We start from the raw sequence: 24880 nt of genomic DNA on the forward strand, positions 1-24880 counted from the left end.
TCTTTTCTATGAACAATAACTTGGTCTGTACATTTCTGTGGTGTTTTTTTTGGTCTTCTTTAGTCAAATAGGTTATTATATCCCATTTTTGTCAGGAGTTCAGGAATATTTTCAGCAAAAATTTTGAGAGTGAGTCAGTGAAAGGGCTTTTGTTTTCTTCACATGATTTATTTTTTACTTTTGTCCTTTCACTGATTATTTTAGGTATTGGGTCAACAACCAAAAAATATTCTCTGGACACCCATCATGACTCATTACCCCTTTTCTCACGGCACATGCTAACTTGTTCTCAGTCAGTCCAACTATTACTGTACTCTTTTACTCAGAATGTCCTAGTATTTACTGACTGAATTCCATCAATCAATAATAATGGCATCACTTCACTACTTTTCAGGAGTACAGAAAATACCTATTGGCTTTCTCTGTTTACTATATTCCTTCACTAATATGTTTTTCTTTTCATGTTTAAAAGCTTTAAACAATTTTACTCACTTGGCTTTGCTGTTTAGACATCATGTTTCACACATCATGTGCTTCTAAGATAAACTGGTACTTGAGCAGTATTAGTAACATCAAATTAATCTCAATGTTTAAATTACTTTTTATGCACTCACTGTAACTACGTAGGAGAAAAAAACCCCACATTTTCTTATTCCTATACTCAATGCAATGTTATTTAACTTCTGTAGTCTGATACTCAATTTTATTATGCTCAACTCTATGCGAGAGATGTTGAAATGTATGATGCACCCTATTTCACATAAAAAACGGATTACAACAGGTAAATACTATCATTTTAAACCCACCCTTTTTCTTCTAACAGCACATATCTATAGGGCAGATGGCTAAGGGTGGCTGAGAAAGAGCTGCTAGTGGACATCTCCAAACAGAGGGTGCATTTGCTGTCTCAGTCTCATGAGCACTCTTCAGTAATAAACTCAGCTACTCCCTAACCTCACTCCCTTGCCCCGTGTCCTCTCTATTAGACAATCTTTATAAGCAAAAGCATTTAAAACAAAAAGACACCATCCTCTCTAAGCATCGTCTCATCTCTTCTTTGATCCTCTCCAATCCAGCTCCTGCATTTCAAAAAGCAAAAAGAACACACTCCTTCTGGCTGACACTCTGGTCAATAACTGACAATGACTTTCAAAACAGTGTGCAATCGCATGAGATTAAAGTTTAGAACATGTTATCAGAACATCTGGGATGTAAACTCAGCTCTGTCAAGTGACTCAGTGCGTGACTTGGGCAAGTCCCCGTCTTCCTGTGCTTTTGCTTCCTCATCTTAAATAAGTAAATGAAACCAATGAAAAGCCTGCCTCTGGCTACCCAGCAGTCTTTCCAACAGGGCAAAGGAATCCTTCAGTCGGAAACACTGGGAGAATCCAGAAGGCACAGCTGGAGCTTGGCTTCACAGCTCTTTTTCCCTTTTATCCAACTGCCTGGCAGCAGACAGATGGGAAAAGGGAGAAAGACTGGGCTTTCCTAGTTTCTCTCACGCCTGTGGCCCAAGAAAACGACCAAGTAAGCCAGAGACACATTCCCATGGCTTCCTCTCTAAATGCCTGCTTAGAAGCAGGAAGGCATTAGCTCCAAAGCTTTTTCTCAGGGTACTCAAACTTGTAATTACACAGGCAGGCTGTGGGAGAAGGATTTACAACCCTCATCCTGTGGATCCGAGGTGTTAGCAGTGGGGATGTTACCTCTGACGGTCTGGAGACTGGGTAGATACCGACCCCTGTGGAGAACAGACACCTTACCCAGGATGTGCAAGTTGTCTTATTCTAAAGCAATAAAAAGCAAGTAACTCCTGGGAAAGAGGAAGAGAGTGCAGGCAATGCACTTTCCATTCTTTTAGTGAGAAAGCTAGACTGATAGATGGTAAAGCTCATGCTTTGAGGAAAAATACTAACCAAAAAAGTGAAAGGAGCCCTTGAGTGAAACTTTGAGAAAGATGATGTCAGGGCTGGAGAATGGAGACAACACATTTTCCATCTCCTGGAATGAATCAGAATCTCAAATCTCACTTACTGTGATACTACTGCCCAACACAAGCTCCCATGCTCCAGTACTGTACCCAGATAGAAAACAAAACACACTCATGCATGTGAGCAGGCAGGTGCACGCACACACACACACCTCATCCTGGAGTCAGCACACAAAGGGCACATGTGCTTACAAACATACCCAGGTCAAAGTACAGATTGACAGAAGGGAAGTGGCAGAGGCTCCCAACAGGGCAGATAGTTACAATCAAGGCATCAACTCACAGACTCTGAGGAGATTTTCTTCAAAAGCTCAGCCCCTGGGGTTCCAACGAGTCTTAAAATGAGCTTCAACTGATCAATATCTAATGGTGGACTATAAAGGAAAATGTTGGGACAAAATAAAAATGAAAAACAAACAAAACAAACAAACAAAATACCCCAATAACAAAAACTTAAAACCCCAAACCAGGCCAGAATGGTGAATTGATCTAGGTCAAGGTTTCGGCAGGACGGTCACTTCAAGTAGAACATGCTCCTCCTGTACAAATTTTCAAAAGCTACCACACACATACCCAACTTACATTATTTTGTGCATCTGTCAACATCCCCTGTCAGTAGAGCTAAGCAGCTGTAGCTGGGTACTTAGCTGCCAAAGACAGCAGGTGAGAACGTAAAAGCAGCACTCAGTCCATACGCTCGGCCCACACCGACCGCCTTCCCTTCCACCAAAGCACCAGGAGCCAGTCGAGCAAAGAACACCAGTCAGCAGAGGGCCACAGAGAAGGAAGCAGCAGAGAGCACAGGAGGTAGGGATATACACAAGCCTACCTGTGAATATTCCTCTAAGGCTTGACTAAGGAGCCTGTAGTATGACAGGGGCCTGCGAAGATCCAGGGCCTAACCAGCTGAGACGTCCTCCCGAGAACCTCTGCTGGCTGTGGCAGGCAGAGGACTGTGAGCGACAGCGGCCAGCAGAGGGCCCCACCACCCCACTGCAGCACACGTCCTTCAGGAGTGCGGCAGCAACACAGGACACAGGAGGCTTCGACCTTACAGAAATGTACTGACAGACCTCACACACCCCCAGAGCTCTACGTAACAGGCCACAACACCCAAACCTTTATTGTGCAGCCAACTCTTCTATGCATACCCACTATGTATGTGCATGTACTGACCAGAAGTCAGAAACTTTCCACTTACTCTGACTGCTTTTAGCCTTGCCTATAAAGCTAAAAAGGAGAGGAAAAAAATCTTATAAAATAACACACTTTTTTTTTTTTAAATGAAAATTTAAATGTTATCCATGCCATGTCTATACTGACATTCAGAGGGAAAAGGAAGAGAGGGTGACTATCTCCTGACTCTTGTCATTAAAAAAAACCTGTCAGGTTTTGCAGGATTAGCTCGTTCCCAACTTCAGGCCTCAGCTTAACCTTCACTTCCTCAGAGAAGCTTCCCCTACGCTACAGAAGAGGCACTGCCTTCCTGGTCACCCTCCATCTCAGCACAATGCGTGAGCTCACAATCTGTAACTGCTTTGTTTGCTATTGGCTGTCACCTCCACTGATCTGAGAGAGGGGCTACTCTGCCTGCTCACCACTTGTCCCCAGTGCTCAGACCACCATCTGCTACATGCTGAGCACTCAAAATATTTGAGAAGGTACAGCAGGATGGAGAGGAGGAAGAATGGAAGAAAAGGCTTCTGTTTATGATTAGACGTAAGAAGGCAGTACAGTGCAAAAGATAATGGCCACTGTGAACCATAGCTGCCGGAGTTACAGGAATTGGTTACGCAATAATAACTTGTCCTGTTCTTTTTTCCCCTCCAGATATTAAATTGGCTTAAATACAAGAAAATTCTAGACAAGAGTCAGCAAATCAAACTGCACTGGAACACAACCAGGCCATTCGTTTATGGGCTGTCTACGGCTGCTTTCACCTTATGTGGCAAAGCTGCATGGTTCCCAAAGCCTGAAATATTTACTAGCTGGCCCTTTAAGTACAGAGTCCTATCCTAGACCCAAATAATTTATGTTCTATAAGAAAATAAATTAACAGCAAGTCCACTCACAGAACGGCTTCTGTGGTGGCTCAGATGATAAAGAATCTGCCTGCAATGCAGGAGACACAGGTTTGATCCCTGGGTTGGGAAGATCCCCTGGAGGAGGGAATGGCTACCCACTCCAATATTCTTGCCTGGAGAATTCCACGGACAGCGGAGCCCACTCACAGAAGTTACTTCTGAATTAGAACAGTACAACTATAATCCAATATAAAATAAAAATTAAATTAGAAAAAAAGAATAGGAGAGAATTTTGTTCTTTGCAGAGGGCAAAAATGAATGTGTTCTGGAGGCTAAAATTTCAATACTGAGGGAAAAAACTGAACTACTTTAGAGAGGCAAGTTTTATGCCCCCACTGAGGAAGACTCTGGGCTGTGGGTTTCTCAAGAATCTTACTTTCACCCCAATATACCTGAAAAGTAAGCCACTCCTTCTGGTCACAGTGGTCATGAGAGCAATGATTTGAGGGACTCCATGTCCTTTTCTACCTCAGCCAGTAAGAAACAATCTCAGGGCTGAAGAATAAAGTGAAGCCCTGAATCCTCAACTTCAAGTTCACAGACTTTGCTGATTTGGCATCAAGAGTTTTTCCTGACTCTCCCCTCAAACTATTATTCCTTCATGCACTCAATGTTTCAACTCACACTAAATATTCCAGGCACTTTTAAGCTTCCACCTTCTTATTTATCCAAGTCATAAACAGCAATACCCTCCATTCTCCCCTCCTAGCATTTTATCTCCTTTTTTACTCCTTTTATCTCCTTATTTACTTTTCAAAGTCCTGCTCAAACAAGAACTCTGCCATGAAGTCTTCCTGCGTATCTTGAGCTTGAATTAATCTCTGCTTCTTCTCCATAACTTATTTATACTCTATTACAGTATCTGTTCACTCTGTCTTGTTTTATAAACAGAGAACAGATATTCATTCAAACGTCTCCTGTAACTCACGTTCTGCTAAGTATGATCATTCTGGTTTGGAGGACAGGTACCATCTTATCTTTAGCACCTTCCACTGAATAGCTCAATAAATATTAACTTGAAAGGTCTTCCTGTAACAGACTTTTCAAAGCAACTCCACCCCTCTGTCTTGCCCTCAAAAATCTAGAATAACTGTACTTTAGTGGGAAGTCTATATACAAAAAAGTCAAGAAAAGTTGCTTTATTTCATATGCAAATGGTCATCTGAAATGCTTACACTCTAAAGAGTATACAGTGCAATGAGAGCATAAGGGGTACAGATAAAGAGAGCGGGTACGGCATGACAGTCGATACTTAGGAGATTAGTAAACACAGAGTGCAAAATAAAAACCTGCTTAGTAGCTTAAAGCACTTGCATCAAGAAAGTCAAAGCTGCAAACTTCAGAAGAAATCACCATTGGTTCTCCAAGAGCTGGCAAATCCACTGAAATACAGGTCAGTCTTCCAATAATACCAGCTACAGTAAGGCCACTACAATTTGTCCGGGCAGTTAAGGCCAGAAGAAACTTCAAGTAACTATATAAGCAGAGCAAAGCAAAACTTACCACATTATGACAGTTATTTCCACAGCAAGCCATCCTTCTTACCAGGTTTAACCCCATTTTTCCCTAGATAGCAGATATTTTTACTGGTAGTTAAAAATGTGTTTTAATTGTTAATAATCACAATGTCAAAATTTTAATTAAAAATCCCCTGATTCTTCTTTAAACGACTTAGGCCTAAGATTACTCTTTAGGTCCTCGGTAACAAAAGTAAGAGGTAGCTAGAATGAGTAGGTGAGGAAAAAAACCTAAGGGTAATGGGTTATTTGGAAAGAAAGTGAAAGAGGGATAGTCTATTCACTTCTAAATGTTCTAGGCAACTCCTAGGAGATTTCTGTAAGCCACAGAGTTGAAGATACTGAGAAGTAAGCTAAGTCTCATTCCAGTCCATCCTGTCTGTCACCAGGAGAATTTTCACAGGTCAGTGTTCCACCTTTGTCTCGTGGATTTTTAAAAAAGTGCTGCTCATAAGCAGTAACAAAATAGATAAATAAAAGGACCATTTGTAGAACCTGAGACTACGGCTGCTTAAGAGCAGCAGTTTTAAAAAAAATCCATGAGACAAAGGTGGAACACTGACCTGTAGAAATTCTCCTGGTGACGGACAGGATGGACTAGAATGGGACTTAGCCCATTTCCTTCTCTTCTTAGTCACCAAATAGTCATTTTCACTGTCATACATGGAAGATTTCTTAAGGTGTTTTAGGTTTGTGGAGAAACCTGAGATTTCCAGCCTTTTCAAATGGGGGAATACAATCTCAAGTTAGAGAAGAAAAGGCAAGAAGTAACCTAATATTTTTCTTCTTCAACATTAGGACACCTGCTTTTAGTGTCTGAAGGAAAACTGTGTTTTTGTTTTTGTTTTTTAATGAGAGACTATTTGAAACCAACGTCTGAAAGAGAGGGGTAGTTGTGATAGGAAAGGGGATATACAAAAGTTTTGGCTCTACTGGCAATATTTTATCTTGTAATCTGGGCTACATAAACACAGGTGTTCATTTATTATTTCTTGTCTTTTTGTATGTCAGAAGTAGTTCATAAAATGTTTGAAAAAAATCAAAAGAATAAATAAATGAACTAGAATTAAGGAGCAAATTTAATACAGAGAAAATTCATTATGGAGTAGGGCAGCAAGCTGATGGCAAGAACCCCACTATCTCAGTTAACGTCTTAAGAGTGCCATTTCTATAAAAATGAAAGAAGCAAAGAAAAGTTTTAACACATGAAGGAAATTCATTTGATTACCTAGAAAAGGAAAACAATAGTAAGCCAAGGCTGAGATCTCTGGAAGGGAAATCAGTATTTGACAGGTCACAGGGTTATGAAACTCTCTCTCTTCCTCAGGCTGCAGACTGTTAAACGTTAGTAATAACATTTCCTAACTGGCTTACTCTTTTCAGAACCAGTGGCTTTCGAAATAAGTTAGCACTATACCTGAAGAACACATTCTGGGTCCTCACTCTCTTCTAATATAAAGTTCTCTCAGGTGTGTCCACTTGAGATATATATATATATATATATATATATACACACACACACACACACACACACACCCCTAGTCAACTAGACTAATGAGGAAGGGCTCCACTCTTAAATATAATTAGCTTTAAGACAAAAATTAGTGTATCTTATCTCTTTAGGGAAATGCTAAGGATTATTAACAACTAGTAACAAAGTAATCTTGGGAATTCCCTAAGCTCCAGTGGTTAGGACTTGCACTTTCACTGCTGGGGCCTGGGTTCGATCCCCTAGCTGGGGAACTAAGATCCTGCAAGTCATGTAACCCCAAAAGAAGGTTCTATCAAGAAGACTAATCACAGAGGGGAAAAAAAGAGAGAAAAAAAGTAGAATGGGAAGATGACTTGCAGAGATCTAAAACTGCATAAAATATCAAGAGTCGCATGTGATTAAATTTAAATGTAATCTAAATAAAATCAAATAAAATTTAAAATTCAGATCAACACTCATAAAACTATGAATAGAACTCCTTGCCATGATAAAGAGTATTTATGAAAAATGCAGAGCTAAAATTATACTCAGTGGTGAAAGACTGAAAGATAAGAACAGGACAAAGCTGCCCACTTTCACTACTGCTATTCAACCCTATACTGGAAGTTCTAACTAGAGAAATTATATAAGAGAAAAAAAATAAAAGCATCTAAATTGGAAAGGAAGAAGTAAAACTCTCTATTTGTGGATGACATGATCTTACATGTAGAAAAACCAAAGAATCCACAAGAAAGCTACCAGAGTTCTCAGCTTTCAACTGTGCAAAGTTGTAGGGTACATGATCAACAAATAAAAATCAGTTATGTTTTTATACACCAACAATGAACAAATCAAAAAGAAAATTAAGAAAGCAATTCCATTTAAAATAGCATCTTACAGATGCTAGGAAAATACCTAAAAATAAATTTAACTAAGGAGATAAAAAACTTGTCCACTGAAAATTATAAAACATCACTGAAAGAAATACACCGGAGAGCAACTAAGTCCATGTGTCACCACTATTAAGCCTGTGCTCTACTGCCTGGGAGTCACAACTGCTAAGCCGATGGGCAGTAACTTCTGAAGCCTGTATGCCCCAGAGCCCGTGCTCTGCAATGAGAAGCCAGCACAACGGGAAGCCCCCCCAACACATAAAGAGTAGCCCCCCCCCCCAATTTCAGCAACTAGAGAAAAGCCAGTGCAGCCACAAAGACCCAGCACAGTCAAAAATAATAAATAAATAAAATCCAGCCTTCTTTGTAGACACATTTAAAGCCTATCCTCAAATTCATATAAAATTATAAGGGAGCCCAAAGTGCCAAAAAAAAAAAAAAATCTTGAAAATGGGAACAAAGTTGAAGGACTTACTTACTATAAAGCTACCATAATCAAAGCAGTGTGGTACTGCTACAGGGGTAGATATTCGGACCAATGGAATAGAACTGATCTTTGACAAGAGTGCCAAACCTATTCAATGGGGAAAAAAAAATCTTCAAAAAATGATCCTGGGACAACTGAATGCCCATATTCAAAAGTATAAAGCTGGACCCCAACCTCACATCACATACAAGAGTTAACTCAGAATGAATCAGAAACCTAAGTATAGGAGATACACACAAAAAATTCTTAGTAGAAAATGCAGTAAATCTTCACAGCCTTGAATTTGGTAATACACTCTTACAAATGACACCAAAAACATGAACACAAAAGAAAAAATACATTGGAACTTCGTTTAAAAAAAACTTTTGTACATCAAACGACATTATTTAAAAAAAAATGAATAGGCAGCCCACAAAATGGGAGAAAATATTTGCATATCGCATATCTGGTGAAGGCTTAATATACAGAATATATAAAAAACTCCTAAAACTCAACAACAAAAAGACAACCCAATTAAAAGGTGGGTAAAGGTCTCAAACAAATATTTTGCCAAAGAAGACATACCAACAGTAAGCACAGGAAAAGATACTCAACATCATTAGTCATTAAGGAAATGCAAATTAAAACCACAAAGAGATTCCACTTGGTATCTCTAGGATGGCTATAATTTTAAAAAGCAGGATGGAAGGGAGGGAGGGAGGAAGGAAGAAACAACTGTTGGTGAAGATGTGGAGAAACTGCCCATACATCACTGGTGGGCATGTTAAAACAATGAAACTGCTGTGACAAATAATGACTGCTCTGCTCCTCAAAAAGTGACACACAGAGTAACCTCATGACCCAACAATTCCACTCCTAGAAATACAGCCAATAGAAGCCAAAGGGGGAACTCAGACAGGTACCTGTACGTTAGCGTTCACTGTAGCACTACTCACAACAGCCAAAGGGGGAAACCACCAAGCGTCTGTAGCATACGAATGGATAAATAAAGTATGGTATGGCCACACGAGGGAATAGTATTCAGTCATAAAAAAGAATGAAGTTCTGATCCATGCTACCATATGGATGAGCCCTGAAAACATTCTAAGTGAAATAATTCAGACCCAAGAACACAAATATTGTATGAGCCCACTTAATATTAAACTTTTAGAATAAACAAATTCATAGAGACAGAAAGTAGAAGAGAGATAATGAGAGGCTGTAAGAGGGAACAGGAAGCTTTTGTTTAATGGGTGCAGCTTCTGTTTGGGGTGATGAAAATGTTATAGACGGTGGTAGATGCACACTTCTATGCATGTAATTAGTCCCACTGGATTGTATACTTTAAAAGGATTAAGATGGCAGAGTCGGACACGACTGAGCGACTGAATTGAACTGAACTGAACTGATGTTTATTTTACCACAAGAAAAAAATAAAGTGGCAAATTATATGTGAAAACATCTGACTACAAAAATATTTTTAATTTAGCTGCTAAGTTCCACCGGCCACATTTTAAGTGTTCTATAGCCACATGTGGCTGGTAGCTACCAACCACCATATTGAACAGTACATACAAAAACTACTTACAAGACCACACAAAGTCCTATCAGATGGTTCTCATCTAGAAGCTAAAACCTCCGGTTTCAAATGCAAGATGAATAATAAATGAGGAAAACAGGGAGAGAACCGTGCATTCAAGTAAAGAACACACTCTAGAGGCTGCCTTGGCATTCAGCTGCGTTTTAAAATCATAAGCAAGCAGTAGCTGTGTGCCTTTCTGAGCCACAGAAGAGTGTGTGGGGCCAGCACATTCTGCAAAGGTTTTAAGAAAATGAGTTTTAGAAATTAGGAGAAGAGGCAGCAAATAGAATACTGGAAAGAAATGGAGACCTGAGTCAGATACATTCGTATCTATCTTTTCTGGGTTCTTATAGCTTCCTCATCTATAAAAACACGGGGCCTGACTAGATATTTCTTAGCATCTTTCTAGATCCCCAAGTGGATAATTCTAGATTCTTAACTTTTATCTCATTGGTACCTAAAAAAAAAGAGGAAAAACTACTAAGTAACTTTCAGCCTGAAAGATTAAAACTAAAATTCAACTTGGTTAAACTCTAGTTGTACCCAACACTGGATGCACATTAGAATCAACTGGGGACTTAAAAAAGTAACAGAAAACACTTTCCTCTCCCCTTGTCAGGCAATCAAAGCTACATCCACACAGATAGCAACTGACAAGAAGGGAGTTATGCATATTACAAATACAAATCTTCCAAATTCGAGTTTCCTGATCCAGGAAAACATGTGCCTGAAAAGAAGCCAAGTAGAAAAGAAACAGTGTATTACTAAAATAAAAATTTTGAAAATAATTCTCATGTATTAGAAAGAGAATCTCCTAGTAAAAAGCTTAAATGCTAGGTTTTCTTCCTAAAGCTCATAGAGGGAAAAGACGTATGCATAAAAAGGAATACTTCTTACAGAGGCCAAAAGTTAGCATTTTAAAAGGGTCAATCCATCAGTGGGCACCTGTAACTGAGACAGAACCAAAGGCACACACAACTGCTTTGAAACCTTTATACCAGTAGCCTGTCAAGGGGATCCATCCTTTACTAGCTATTAAAAAATTTTAATGAAACAAAAAAACACAGCCTTTAATGATTTATAAGTAGACAATAAAGTGGGAAGGTGAAGGGAGAAACTCTTCCCAAAGCTCACTGATGAGGATGATGGTTAACATCTACTAGCAGGCCCTGCTCCCAGTCCTTTCCAGATCATCTCACTGAATTCTCACATGAGGTATGTACTATTATCAGTATTTTACAGTTAAGGAAACCAAGAGACTGAGGTTACACAACTGGCTCAAAGTCAGAGGGCTGGAAGTAAAAGAGCTAAGTAATATCAACCCTGGAAGTCTGATTCCAGAACATGTGCTCTTAACTAGCATGCTTTACTGTACGTGTCTCTCTACCACTTTGTGTGTCTACGTAGGTATGAGTGTCTGCGACTTTCTGTAGATGGAGATTCGGAAATAAAGGAAAGGAAGTGGCAAGAGGAACAGAGGAGAACCTCAGAGCAGAATGCTCGGGAAGAAAGAGTAAAGAATGGGACTCAGAGGAAAGGAAAATTACACACTGTCCCTCATTTTCTTAGCTTAGACTATAATGTGTATGTCAAATTTCTTTTGTGTGTGTGTGTGTGTCAAATTTCTAAGAAACAGGTATAAGGTAAATGAAACAAAGGACAAAGGGGAAACATTAGGTATTAAAATTAGAACCCAGGGATGAGAAGGAATAAGGTGAGCCATATAGGGAAATTATACTCTGTATCAATCCAGTAATATTCAGAGGGGAATTGACAGCTGAGGGAAGAGGCTTTTCAGTTCATTAGCAAAGTAGATTGTAGCAGAAGACAGAATACGTGGATTGATGAAATGAACATCACAGTCACCCCAGAAGCATGATCCCAACTGTAAGCCAGTGAACTGACATTCTGGTTTATAAACTCAGTGTGTCTGCTTAGGTGAGATGCTAAAACAGCTTTTAGGTCTCTAACTGTGATAGAACACAGGAAACAGCAGCATCTCTAAATGCTCAACCACACTGGTGGAGGGCGAGTCAAATGAATTTAACAAAAATCTTCAGATCTAATTCTAGATATAAATTTAAAAATTTTTTCTTGCCTAAACATCTTCCCCAAGTGGAACTGATAACGGTTACGACAAATCACATTTTGATGATACTATTACTAAACTGTGAAATGGGCATGCAGCAGATAGAAAAGGGACTAAAATAAAGGGGTCATGATAAACTATAAACTAGACAATCAATCTGGAAGTAAATTAAAGTTTGGTTACAATCTGGGATAAAAACAAAGTCATGCTGTGGAGAGATAAAGGTACACGACAGGGTGACCTTATCTTCTTGCTTTTATTTGTTTTTAAGCAACAAATATAACAAGTCAGCAAGTGTATCATTACAAGGACCAAATACAGCCTTTTTAATATGTAAACCAAACATAAAAGCAAGATATCCCTGATTTATAAATGGTTATCTTGTGCTCACTGAGTGTTGGTACAAAGAGACTAAACCAGTCATTGAGGTCTAGAACTTCTCACCAACATACTCAGTCGCAGAATGGCTGTGGGAAGATTAATGAGGAGGCTGCTGCAAAAAAAGATGACATATGAAGGATTTTAAAGGTTTGTCAGATTATGAGGAACTTTTCCAAATCATAAAAGTAAACTGCAGCCTCTTTCTTGGCAAGGCAAGATACTCCGCAGGAGGGCAGATCTCACAATGGACGATAGATAAAGTCCTTCCAAGAGACAGGTAAAAGCGATACATTTCCATGGACACTAAAATACAGACAAGAAACAAGAACCGAAAACTTTTTAAAGGATACGGTCTGTACCAGGAAACAACGTTCTTCCAGTCAACAGCTCGGCCATTATGCATCCCACTGACCAAATATCAACTGGCAAAATTAAAGAGAAATAAAAGTACATACAAAGTCACTCTTATCAAACTTGGCTACAAATGGAACTACAGCTAGGGCTGAAATACTCTAGTTAATATTTAAGGTATCTGAAGTTCAACACTCATACTCAACATTTTTATAGAAAAAAATAAGCTAAAACCTTCACCACAATTAAAGGGCTTCATAGGTGGGCTAGGTCAAAACACAGTTATGGCAAGAGAAATAAGCTGTTCACAAAGGGGCAAAGGTTTCTTACTGGTAGAAATGGTGGATTCTCGCAAGTAATATTGAAAGTTAATATTATGAACCCAATGTCTTCAGGTAGAATATGAATATGAAAGAATATGTTCAAAATAAGTAAAAAGCCAATTAAATCACAGAGTCTGAAAAACTCTACTTTCTTTGAGCAACTGAAATATCCTCCTTTTGTATGTTTCCTGAGGGAAGAAAAAGAATGTTTCCTCCTACTCCCTCCATCTCCACTTCGGGGAACCCCAAATATACCTAACATGTTATCAATAAGGCACTAAGTAACCAGTTCAAGGAGTACCTGTCTGGTTGTAATGCATCCAGTTCAGCATGATCTCAGGAGCCCTGTACCACCTGGTGGCCACATAGCCTGTCATTTCATCATCTGTATGTCGAGCCAGTCCGAAATCCAAGATCTAATGAGAGAAGAGCAGTCAGGCACTGAACAGTCCAACTCTTAAGGCTTGTAAAGCAGGGGGGGAAACTGTAGTGCATATTAAAAAGCAAGAGCAACAAAGCATTTGTATAACGTTTCCTGGTCCGTGCTTAGAATGCATGGGGAACACAGCAAGAACTAAAAAAATAATGAAATTACAAAAAAACTAAACAAAAACGCACTACTTTTGCACTTATCCAAGAGCAATGAAAATACATGTTCCACACAAACATGAATATTCATAGCGGCTTTACATAGTTCTGAAGGGAAACTGAACCACTTGTGTCTATCAGTCGTTTTGTTTACTTGCCAAGTTGTTTCTGCCTCTTTTGCAATCTCATGGACTGCAGCCTGCCAGGCTCCTCAGTCCATGGTGTTTCCCAGATAAAAATACCAGGGTGGGTTGTCATTTCCTTCTCCAGGGGATCTTCCCGACCCAGACCCAGGAATCGAACCCATGTCTCCTGCACTGACAGGTGGGTTATTTATGGCAGAGACACCAAGGAAGCCCTGTCTATAAATAGGTGATAGATAAACAAATTGTAGTTCAGTCATAAAATGGATCTACTTGGCAACAAAAAGGAATAAACTACTGATACACACAATACAGATGGATCTCAATAATATCACACTAAGCAAAAGTCAGACACACACAGAAAAACACTGTATGGTTCCACTTGTATGAAACTCCAGAAAAGATAAATCTACAGTCTCAGAAAGCAGACTAGTGGTCATCTGAAGTAGGTGTAGAAGGGTGGGGACTAGCTAGGAAGGGGCACAAGGGAACTTTCTGGAGTGATGGACATGTTCTTTATCATAATTGTGCTGGGTACAGAGCTATAAAAATTTGTCACATGTACACTTAAAATGTTGCATTTTATTGTAAATTTTGTTTCCAAATAATTGAGTAAAATGAGAAATGAAACAAAGAAAAAACTTCCAGAGCTGCTTGCTCTTTACAGATTATCTCCTTTGAATTATTTTGAAAGAGTGGGTTTCTGCCTTTTTTTTCTCTTAGAAACTGATATAATCCCATAATTATTTCAAGAGGACTGCTTTCTTGATGTTCATACTATAATTCTCCTTTTTTTTATCACTAATATATTAAATTTCTAATTTAACTTCATTTTAGAATGAAAACAAGATACCTGATACTACCTTCAATATCAGTCAAACTAAAGCTTACTAAATCTCCAGTTTAAATTTCAAAGTCTAATGATATTCCTAAGGACAAGACAATATGAATTTCCAGATAAAAAGTCATGGCTTTATAAACTCATTCCCTTCATAAATTTGTCTGGCTAGTCAAACATATAATTACAAAGTGAAACAAACAATTACCAATGTCACTTCATCCTACCTTCAGCTCACAGTCTTCATTCACAGCTAGATTACTAGGTTTCAGGTCCTGGGAAGCAAGAGAGGACAGGAACAACTTTATGATGCTTGGTAAATTATCTCCCTAAAGGTAACGATGAAGAGCTAAACATAAAAGACTTGATCCAGCTATGAACAATTTCCATTCTATAGTCACTGCTGCTGCAGCCATGGCTAAGTCGCTTCAGTCGTGTCCGACTCTGTGCGACCCCATAGACGGCAGCTCACCAGGCTCCCCCGTCCCTGGGATTCTCCAGGCAAGAACACTGGAGTGGGTTGCCATTTCCTTCGCCAATGCATGAAAGTGAAAAGTGAAAGTGAGGTTGCTCAGTCATAGCCGACTCTTAGCGACCCCATGGACTGTAGCCTACCAGGCTCCTCCATCCATGGGATTTTCCAGGCAAGAGTACTGGAGTGGGGTGCCATTGCCTTCTCTGTCTATAGTCATTACCTAGTTCTAATTAACCTTAAATAGGTAAAACAAAACAAAACAAAAAATCTATACATCCTTTTTCTTTAATTAGTTTAAACCTAGAGTAAAGTTGTAATCAGTCAATATTTCAATGGCTAAAATACTTAGACTTAGGATCTTGCTATCTCCCCACCGACCATCCCAGTATGTAATCAAAATACAATACCTACCCGGTGAATTATGTCAGCTGAATGTATATACTGTGAAAAAGCACACACACAAAAAAAAATAATCAGTGAAAGAAAAAGTTATCTCCAACCTCCTATCATATTATATGACATATTTGAAGTGCATTTTTACTTTTTTATGAGTCAGTAAGAAATGTTAGGATCAAGAGCAGGATTAGAAATCAGAACAAGTAATTCTCAGTAGTCTATACTCTGACCATAACTATGATTTCTATACCATCAACTCTATTCATAGAGCTGCAGTATGAGTAAAATATAGCTTTCACCTATTTTCTGGTGGGTGCTCTAGAGCACAATAAGGACTCAAAGCTGCTAAATATCAAAGCTGGTTTAATTTAAAAACATTGTTTATCTGCCCCTTCCACAGGGGCAGATAACCCCTTTGAGGATATTTCCCCCTCTTTTGACCCCCAAATTAACCCCTTCGAGCATATTTTCAAAGTTTCAACATGATACTCAACAGATATCAGATTACATCAAGAAATTATTATTATTGTTTAGATGTAATAATCGAGAAATTATTATTATTGTTTAGATGTAATAATGAAGAGACCTTAACTCTCAGACATGCCTATATAGAAGTATCAAGGGGGTGGAACAATATGAGGTCTAGACTTGCCTTAAAATAATCCAGAGTTTAGGGGAATAAGAAAGGAATAAGATTAGCTGTATGTTGGTAATTGTGGTTGCTGAGTAAACACAGGGGTTCATTATACTATGATTGTACTTGTGATTATTTTATTTGAAATCACCCGTAAGAAAAGTCTTGTTTGTTTTCTCTTAAGCCCTAAATAGAAGGGAAAGAGGGAGAATTCATTTCTGAAAATTATTAGTCTGTACCTTGAGACCTCTGAGAATCTGGTAGATAAGAAACTGAACGTGGTCATCTGTAAGCTTCTGACATTTCACGATGTTGTTCAGATCTGCCCCCATGAGATGGGTCACCAGGTACCTAAAAATTAATGGAGAGTTACACAACAATCCAGAACCTTAAGAAAGCTCTGATCTTCATAAGACTATCAGAAGTCCACTCAATAAGTACCACGGTGACAGCTAAAAGCTTAGTAACTATTGATGGGGGGCTCATTTTCAATATCACTGTTCTAACTTTACTGCCTGTCGTATTTTTCTAAAAATGTTTATACTTGTTCCAACTTGCCATCTTTTCCTAGGTTCTCTAAAGACAAGAGAAAAAAAAAAAGCAGGGGCTTCCGTGGTGGTGGTGGTGGTGGGGTGGCGGCTTCTCTGGTGGCTCAGTTGGTAAAGAATCTGCCTGCAATGCAGGAGACCTGGGTTTGATCCCTGGATTGGGAAGATCCCCTGGGGAAGGGCATGGCAAAACGGCATGATAACCTACTCCAGTATTCTTATCTGGAGAATACTATGGACAGAGGAGCCTGGCGGGCTACTGTCCATAGGATCACAAAGAGTCAGAAATGACTGAATGACTAACACTTTCACACTTTCTGTGGTGGTAGAGTGGATGAAAATCTGCCTGCTGATGCAGGGGACACGGGTTGGATCCGTGGCCCAGGAAGATCCCACATACTCTGGGCAACTAAAGCCTGTGAGCCGTAACTACCAGAGCCTGCAAGCCTAGAGCCTGTGCTCCACAGCAAGAGAAGCCACTACAACGAGAAGCCTGTGTACCACAACGAAGAACAGCACCTGCTCACCACAAGTAGAGAAAGTCCTAGTGTAGCAACAAACACCCAGTGCAACCAAAAGTAAAAATAATTACTAAAGAAAAAAAGAAAAGATGGAGATTAGAATGACATACGTGTAAAAAAAAAAAAAGAATGACATAAGTGTTTGCATCAGTTTTCTTAAAAATGATATTATTGCATGAAAAATGTACACTATAACTAAATGCACGGCCATATTTTTAAACCCACTGTTACATTTTCCAGTTCATATTTCAGGGTCTAAAATAGGAATATTTTCAAATAAACTTATTTACAAAACAGAAACAGACTCACAGACATAGAAAACAAACTTATGATTACCAAAGGCAGGGGGGAGGGATAAATTAGGAATTTTTGGATTAGCAGATACAAACTACTATATATATCTGAATCACTTTGCTATATACCAGAAACTAACACAACATTGTAAATCAACTACACTTTGGTTAAAAAAAATAAAAATTATCTTTAAATTTTCAAATTATAACTCTCCTTCTTTTTTAGGAATGACTGGAAAAAGGATGCTGGCCACTGTCAATATTCCTGCACTTACTTTAATGAAATATTTTATCTACAAGTCAGTCAGGCATTCTAGAACTTCTCACAGGTGCGGCGCTGGGTATTTTTTATCCTGTCCTCACATCACAGGATTAGGGAATGATCACATTCAAGCCCAACAGGTTTACCACAGATATTCTAGATGCCCTACCCACTCATTAGTGTATCACACTATGGGAACATAAAAACCACAGTTAGTACTAAACAAGTGGAAATTTTAAAAATTCAGTTAGGTTTTATCTACTAGAAGAATCATTACCCATTCCTGAGGCAGAATGTATATCAGCTGAGCTACTAAAAAAGAGGCTGATTTCATTTCTTTTCAGTTACTATTTTTTTAAACATGTTTTTTTGTCTGTTTGTTTTAGGCCACCACATGGCTTATGGGGATCTTAGTTCCCCAGCCAAGGACTGAACTCAGGGCCTTGGTAATGCAAGCATGGAGTCCTAACCACTGGATCGCCAGCAAATTCCATTTTTATTTTTGATAAATTTGGAAGAAAAGAAACCAAGCCAGCAATTTAAATATACTATTAATGTCTTACATGGCTATATATGTGTATGACCTGTCTTCACACACACCCCACTATATTTATTACTTTGGCTATTATGGTCAGTTCACAATTTCATAAAGAGCAATAGGACTTAGCATAGGTGTAACCTTAAGTAAGATTTTAGCACTTCATATATATATATTTTATTTAAAGATTCTTAATTAATTATTTATTGTATTTTTGGCTGCACTGGATCTTTGCTGCTGTGCCTGGGCTTTCTCTCGCTGCAGCAAGGAGGCCTACCCTCTTTAGTTGCGGTGTGCAGGCTTCTCACTGTGGCGGCTTCTCTTGCAGAACACGGCCCCAGAGCACAGGCTTAGTAGTTGTGGTGCACAAGCTTAGCTGTTCCGTGGCATGTGGAATCTTCCGGACCAGGGATCGAACCCATGTCCCCTGCACTGCAAGGTGGATTCTTAACCACTGGACCACAGTCCAGCACTTCATATTTTTAAAACTTGCATGTTTGTTTATATTGCCTTGAGGAAAGATAACTCTAAATGTCATTTAAACTATGCTGGATGTTTTGAAATGTTTTCATCAAGGTTGTTCTGACTTAAGAGATGTTCCAAGCTCAACATAACATAACCAAAGGCATTAGTGCTTATTCTATGCCAACCACTATTTATTATGCCTGTGTCTCATACACTCTTCCCAACAACTCTGTAAGTTTTATTAGTATTGCCATTTTGCAAAGGAGGAAACACAGACAAAACAAGTATATATTATCTGTTCAAGGTTAAAAGAGTGGTCATGTCAGGGGCTGAATCCAAAACTGTCTGATTTCAAAGACCACGATCTTAAATCACAGCCCATACAGCCTTCAAGTTCTTCTAGATGACACAGAATTTTAGTCAAGAGAATGATTTTTTACAAATATTGCAATATTCCATCCTAATCGATCACTGTATTTTTAATCCCAAATTGATACACAATCCAGCAAATATGAGAACACTGTGAAAAACTGGTTAACAACCGTGGAAACAAGACTTCCTGCAGAAAATCTGGAATAATAGTTGCCATATCCATAATACCAATTTTAAAAATTTGCAAGACTCAGGTTAAGGAAAAGGGAATCCAACTTTTGTTTTATAAGACTGTTTTGCAAATAATTACATTTTATGACATTGAATAGCGAGAGGGTTATTCTTTCAACTTTCAAAAATATTGTATTTTTGAGGAGAAAAGGTAAACAGAAGAAATGCTGGTCTGTGTGATTCTAACTAGAATTTATCTTAATTTGCCTTGAAATAAAAACCTAAAGATCTTAAGTCTATAATGGCGGTGCCAGTTCAGAAAGGTGTTAAGCAGTATTACCAAAGCAATCATAGTAATTTTAAGTCTAAGTATTGTGTTTAAATAGTTACCAACAACTCAAGAAATTCTATACAGTCAGAAGACCACTGACTGCACAGCCTGAGAGAGAGTATGCTTTTGGTTGGAATATTCCACCACTATGTAATTCCCTTTAAATGCCCTTCCATCAGAGACCGCATCCATTTTATCACTAAAATTTCCAGACAGCGAGAGACTGTCAAGACATTATGTAAGTACATAAGGTTAATCAGTCTATACAGTAATAATTGTCAAACACTGCTGCTAGGCTCCAGTCAAACCAACTGAACCACATTATTCGTGGCAGACTTGTCTGGCAGGAACTAACCTAATCACTACATGTTGTTTCCACAAAGCCCAGAAGACCAATCCAAGACAACCAATTGTCAAATTCCACCTCATCACATATAGTAAGGTTTTTGAAATAAATTTTGCAACAGTGGATAAAAGCAAGCGTCATGAAAAGTTACTGAATGCTTATGGAAGACACGTCAACTTTTAAAAGTAGTGAACGAGGGAGTGCGATGAAAATGTACGTAGGCACATTTTAAATAAGTCAATCCCAACGGAGCATTAATAGATGCCACATAATTTCTACACTATTAGTCCTGGGAAGCAAATTTAATTACATTTTAGTCAAGATGTGCCTATTGTTGTTGGTGTTCATGCATGCATACGTGCTAAGTGGCTTCAGTCATGTCTGACCCTTTGCGACCCTATGAATTGTAGCCCACCAGGCTCCTCTGTGGGATTTTCCACGCAGAACGCTGGAGTGGGTTGCCATGCTTTCCTTCAGGGGATCTTCCCAACCCAGGGATCAAATCTGTGTCTCTTACATCTCCTGCACTGGTGGCAAGCGCCACCTGGGAAGCCCCGCTGGTGTTCATTCATTTCCAATAATTAAATCCAACCAACAGGTGGAGAGCTATCTAGTTCCCCCACATTTAAAAAGGAATTAAGTGGAGAAGGAAATGGCAACCCACTCCAGTACTCTTGCCTGGAGAATCCCAGGGATGGGAGCCTGGTGGGCCGCCATCTATGGGGTCGCACAGAGTTGAACACGACTGATGTGACTTAGCAGTAGCAGCAAGAGATGAGCACATATAAGAAAATAAAAATCATTCTGTCACAAAAAATAAATAAATAAATAAATAAAAAGGAATTAAGTAAGTAGGACTTTATCAGGCTGAAGGCTGAAAATATGATTTCACAGCCCGATGATACAAATTCTGCTTGCCACTTTTCTTGGGAAGATAGTCTCCTTTAAACTATGAAAAGCATAAATGATCATTTCTCAAAGTAAAAGGTACTGTAACAACAAAAAGGCAGAACTCTACAATACGTGGTTTCCAGGACTCTAAACAGCACTCCTTTCAGACCTTCGTTTACTAATCGCTTCTTGGAAAACACACAACTGTCAAGACTCCTACCCTACTGCCTCCACTCCCCCGCCTTTAAAGCATGATACAATCAGAAAGAACCTATGTAGAAAAAAATCCATAGTTTGGCATTTCTACTTCTGTCAGCCCTATTTGACAAAGAAATTATCAGAAAGGGAAAGAAGCATATCCATATCAAAACAAAGTGTTTAAAATAATCACAAGGATTGACATTTTGTAATGACATGCTTCTGAAATACATCCAATGATTCTTGGATGAAAACAGCAGATAGAGTGATTCTATAAAAATGAAAAGTAGATCATCTCACCCTTCTCAAAAGGCTTCTCTTTCACTTAAAGACAAACTTCCTTTCAGCAGCAGATAAACCCATACACGAGCCAGGATCTTGTTCCCAATAATCTGTCTGCTTCTCTCCGCTGCTCTCACTTAGCTCCGCAGTGGCCTCCTTACTCCAGCCATGCAGGTCCCCTTACTGCAGCTCCAATGCAGCATGCAGCCCTCTGCCTCAGGACCTTTGCACTGGCTCTTCCCTCTGCCTGGAATGCTCTTCTCCCGCATATATACAAGTCTAATTTTTGTACTTCTTCAAATTTTTCCTTAAAATTCACCTTCTCAATGAGGTCTATCCTTACCATCCCTTTTAAAATTGTATCTCTCCCCCTGCCCTCACATGCCCAATAATTCCTCTTCCCTGTTCTACTTTTCTTCTTGTCCATAGCATTATGGCCTGCTAAATGCTATCTAATTTCCTCTTTTACATGCTCACTGTTTACTGCTATCTATCTGTACAATGTTCAAGGAGGACAGGGCTCTTTTTTGTTTGTGTAGTATCTAAAGTACCTAAAAACACTGTCTAGCAGATACCAGGCACTCAATTACCACTGAATTGAATGACCCAGAACAACTCATACAGCATTACTAGTAAAACCAAGCAAGGGCATATCTTATTGAGATACTCATGCCAAAGATCTTATCTGGTAAACAGACCAGACTGTTCTAATGTAAGGGATAAAAGCACCAGCAGCCAGGTAGGCAGCTTAGCCAGTTTATTTCACAACAAACTACTCTCCTCATTTGAAATGGAGATTACTGAAAGGTGCCCCCTACATTACCTACAACAAACCAACCAGACTCAAAATGTTACCGTATGGTCTATATTCCAGGATAAAACAAAAAAGTTAGTCAAAAGAGAATGCACTGGGCATGCATTCAGACAACTAGATTGCCAACGAGTCATAAACTAGAAAGCACAAGGTTATTCATTCATTCAACCGCTCCACCAACAAATCCTTATTGTCGAGCACTGGGAGTACAACAGCAGAAAAGATACAGAATTTAGATGGGAGTATGGCATATATACACATGTAATAGAGCATGATTAGAGCTATAAAGGGGGGCATCAAGGAGCCGGAGAACACACAGGGGAGGGCTACAACCCAGGATTATGAAGCAATTAATTAGGGAAAGTTTTCTTGAGGGTCTCAAACTAAAAGCCAGACCTTGAAGCTGCTTTACCTTTTTACAACAGCTAATCTGAGAAAAAGAGGGCATCTTACTGATTGTATCAGACAAAAATGAAACAGTATTTTCTTAAAGAATGCATAATCTGTTTAGATTTCAAAGGTGAGTCTGTGACAACACCTACATGCTCTACCAACTCTCTATGCTCATTTTAGCAGACTTCTCTGGTAAGGATATAAATTTCAAATATAACTGTCAATACAGATAACTCATTCATCTTTCTCCCAGATTGCTTCTGTTCCTGTATTACCTATCTTGAGCACGCAACCTATTTTCAAAGAATAAGTATTTCTGTCAGTTCAAGCCACTGGGCTAGGAATTTCTTTCAGTGATGGAGGAAAGCCCTATTTCCAAGCAGACAATGACAATTAGTCAAATTAGGAAAACAACTCTCCTCTGCTACACACGTACATACACATACAAAAATCAGAATTTAGTAACACAATGTTTATCCAAGTACAAAGTAAAAATTAAGAGTTATCTACTCCTTTAATTGTCTCCATTTCACAGAAATCTCTTTTTTCTGTATAATTTATACATTTCCTTCTTTGACTATCTGGAATATATTTCAAGCTCTACACACAATCCTTACTCATCTGTTTCTTCAAATACAGTTCTTACCTTCTTTAAAGGTTTTCCTCCACTAAGGTTCTCTCATGGTCTGAGATCACTTAAAACCCTGTACACTGCTATGACAGGGTACAATTTGGCCAATTTGACTTTGTCCTTTAAGTTATTGTAGGTAAGCATTTATGCTTCATCTTATTATTGAGACAATATGCAACTAAAGGCCTTTAGTTTTGACATCCTATCTATTCAAGAAGGATCAGCAAACATCCAAATAATAGAGCTCCAGATCAATAAAAATGTAGTTAGAAATAGAGCCAAAAAGAATTAAGATATGTACAATTTTATTCGTGGTGTTAAATAGTTCAGTTGATCTCTCTCAACTTCTGAAAATTTGTAACTACTAAAGACTCAACTAGAAAGAAAATAAACTCCCTGCTCTAATAATAGAGCTTACAAGCTAGAGGGAGAAGACAGAGAATAACAAACACATGATGATAACATTTGCTAAGAACAAACTAGCATAAGGAGTAGGCCCCGACAGTGTAGTATTTCAGCAAGGATGGTGAGGGGGAAGAAAGCTTCTGATGAAATGACCTTTCAGAGAGTCTTGAAGGAAATGAAGGAGCCAGTCATGTGGATATATGGAGAGAGTGTTTCAAGTCAACACTAGAAACCCGGGCAAAGGTCCTACTGAGAACATGGGTGTCTGTACTCAGGGAAGAACAGAGAAGCCAGAGCGGCTGGAATGGAGAGAGTGAGTGGGGAAAGTACCGGACGAGGTCAGAGAGTGTACGGGAGCAAAACTCACACAAGATCTTCCAGAATTACCACCCTCTATTTTGTCTGGTCATTTAAATTGCTCTTTTCTCCAATTAACAAGAGTCTCAATCTATCATCAAGGATCACGTCTATTTTATTTGCTACATTCTCCAGAGAATGAATACTTAAATATAAATCTAGAAATGTCCTTTACCTATTCAGTATAATCAGCAACTTTTACACTGATATAAAAGGCTACACCTAGTGGTTGAACAATCATTTTTAGTTAGTGGAAGGTTAAATAAACTAGGTAATTATCTGTCCATTGGCTTTCACTAAAACAATGGCTGCTGACTGACCCTGTTATAGGTCTTCTACTAAATCACAGTAGAATCGAAAATCTCACTTCCACACCTCTTTTCACCAAGAGAGATAAGGAACTGTAACAAGGGGAGTAACAAACCCTGGATGGGAAGCTGTAAAATAAGGGGGGAAATGGCAGAAAATAGTATGCAAAGACTTGGCTATTTCAAGATTCTGGATTTCTATTGGCAAGTAAATATTTGCAGAATGCATAAGGCATATACAGGGCTTCCCTTGTGGCTCAGACGGTAAAGAGTCTGGCTACAATGTGGGAGACCGGGGTTTGATCCCTGGGTCAGGAAGATCCCCTGAAGAAGGAAATGGCAACCCACTCCAGTATTCTTGCCTGGAGAATCCCAGGGACGGGGGAGCCTGGTGGGCTGCCGTCTGTGGGCTCATAAAGAGATGGACACAACTGAGTGACTTCACTAAGGCATATGCATGCCACCTCCTTCCAAATATTACCACCAAGAAGCAAACAGAAATGTCCAAATGATAGCTAATCATTAAAAATAGC

General features: G+C 39.0%; 1 protein-coding gene across 7 annotated transcripts in view; it reads right to left on the reverse strand.

Annotated features, from left to right (window-relative positions):
* The window catches only part of MAPK14 (mitogen-activated protein kinase 14), a 73011-nt gene that overhangs the window by 12116 nt on the left and 36015 nt on the right, over positions 1 to 24880 (reverse strand). For 3 of the 7 annotated variants that reach the window (XM_040249828.1, XM_040249831.1, XM_040249833.1), the window contains exons 4-9: positions 16461 to 16572; positions 15603 to 15632; positions 14944 to 14991; positions 13449 to 13563; positions 12824 to 12895; positions 2274 to 2353 (exon numbers count right to left, since the gene is read on the reverse strand). In XM_040249828.1, the coding sequence (XP_040105762.1) occupies positions 2274 to 2353; positions 12824 to 12895; positions 13449 to 13563; positions 14944 to 14991; positions 15603 to 15632; positions 16461 to 16572 (457 nt within the window). Of the gene's footprint in view, positions 1 to 43; positions 1742 to 1916; positions 2002 to 2264; positions 2354 to 12823; positions 12896 to 13448; positions 13564 to 14943; positions 14992 to 15602; positions 15633 to 16460; positions 16573 to 24880 lie in introns of those variants that run through there. The other 4 variants (XM_040249830.1, XR_005722754.1, XM_040249832.1 and 1 more) reach the window with 4 other exon arrangements.

This window comes from Oryx dammah, unplaced genomic scaffold (genome assembly GCF_014754425.2).
Source record: "Oryx dammah isolate SB20612 unplaced genomic scaffold, SCBI_Odam_1.1 HiC_scaffold_11, whole genome shotgun sequence".
Lineage (NCBI taxonomy): Eukaryota > Metazoa > Chordata > Mammalia > Artiodactyla > Bovidae > Oryx > Oryx dammah.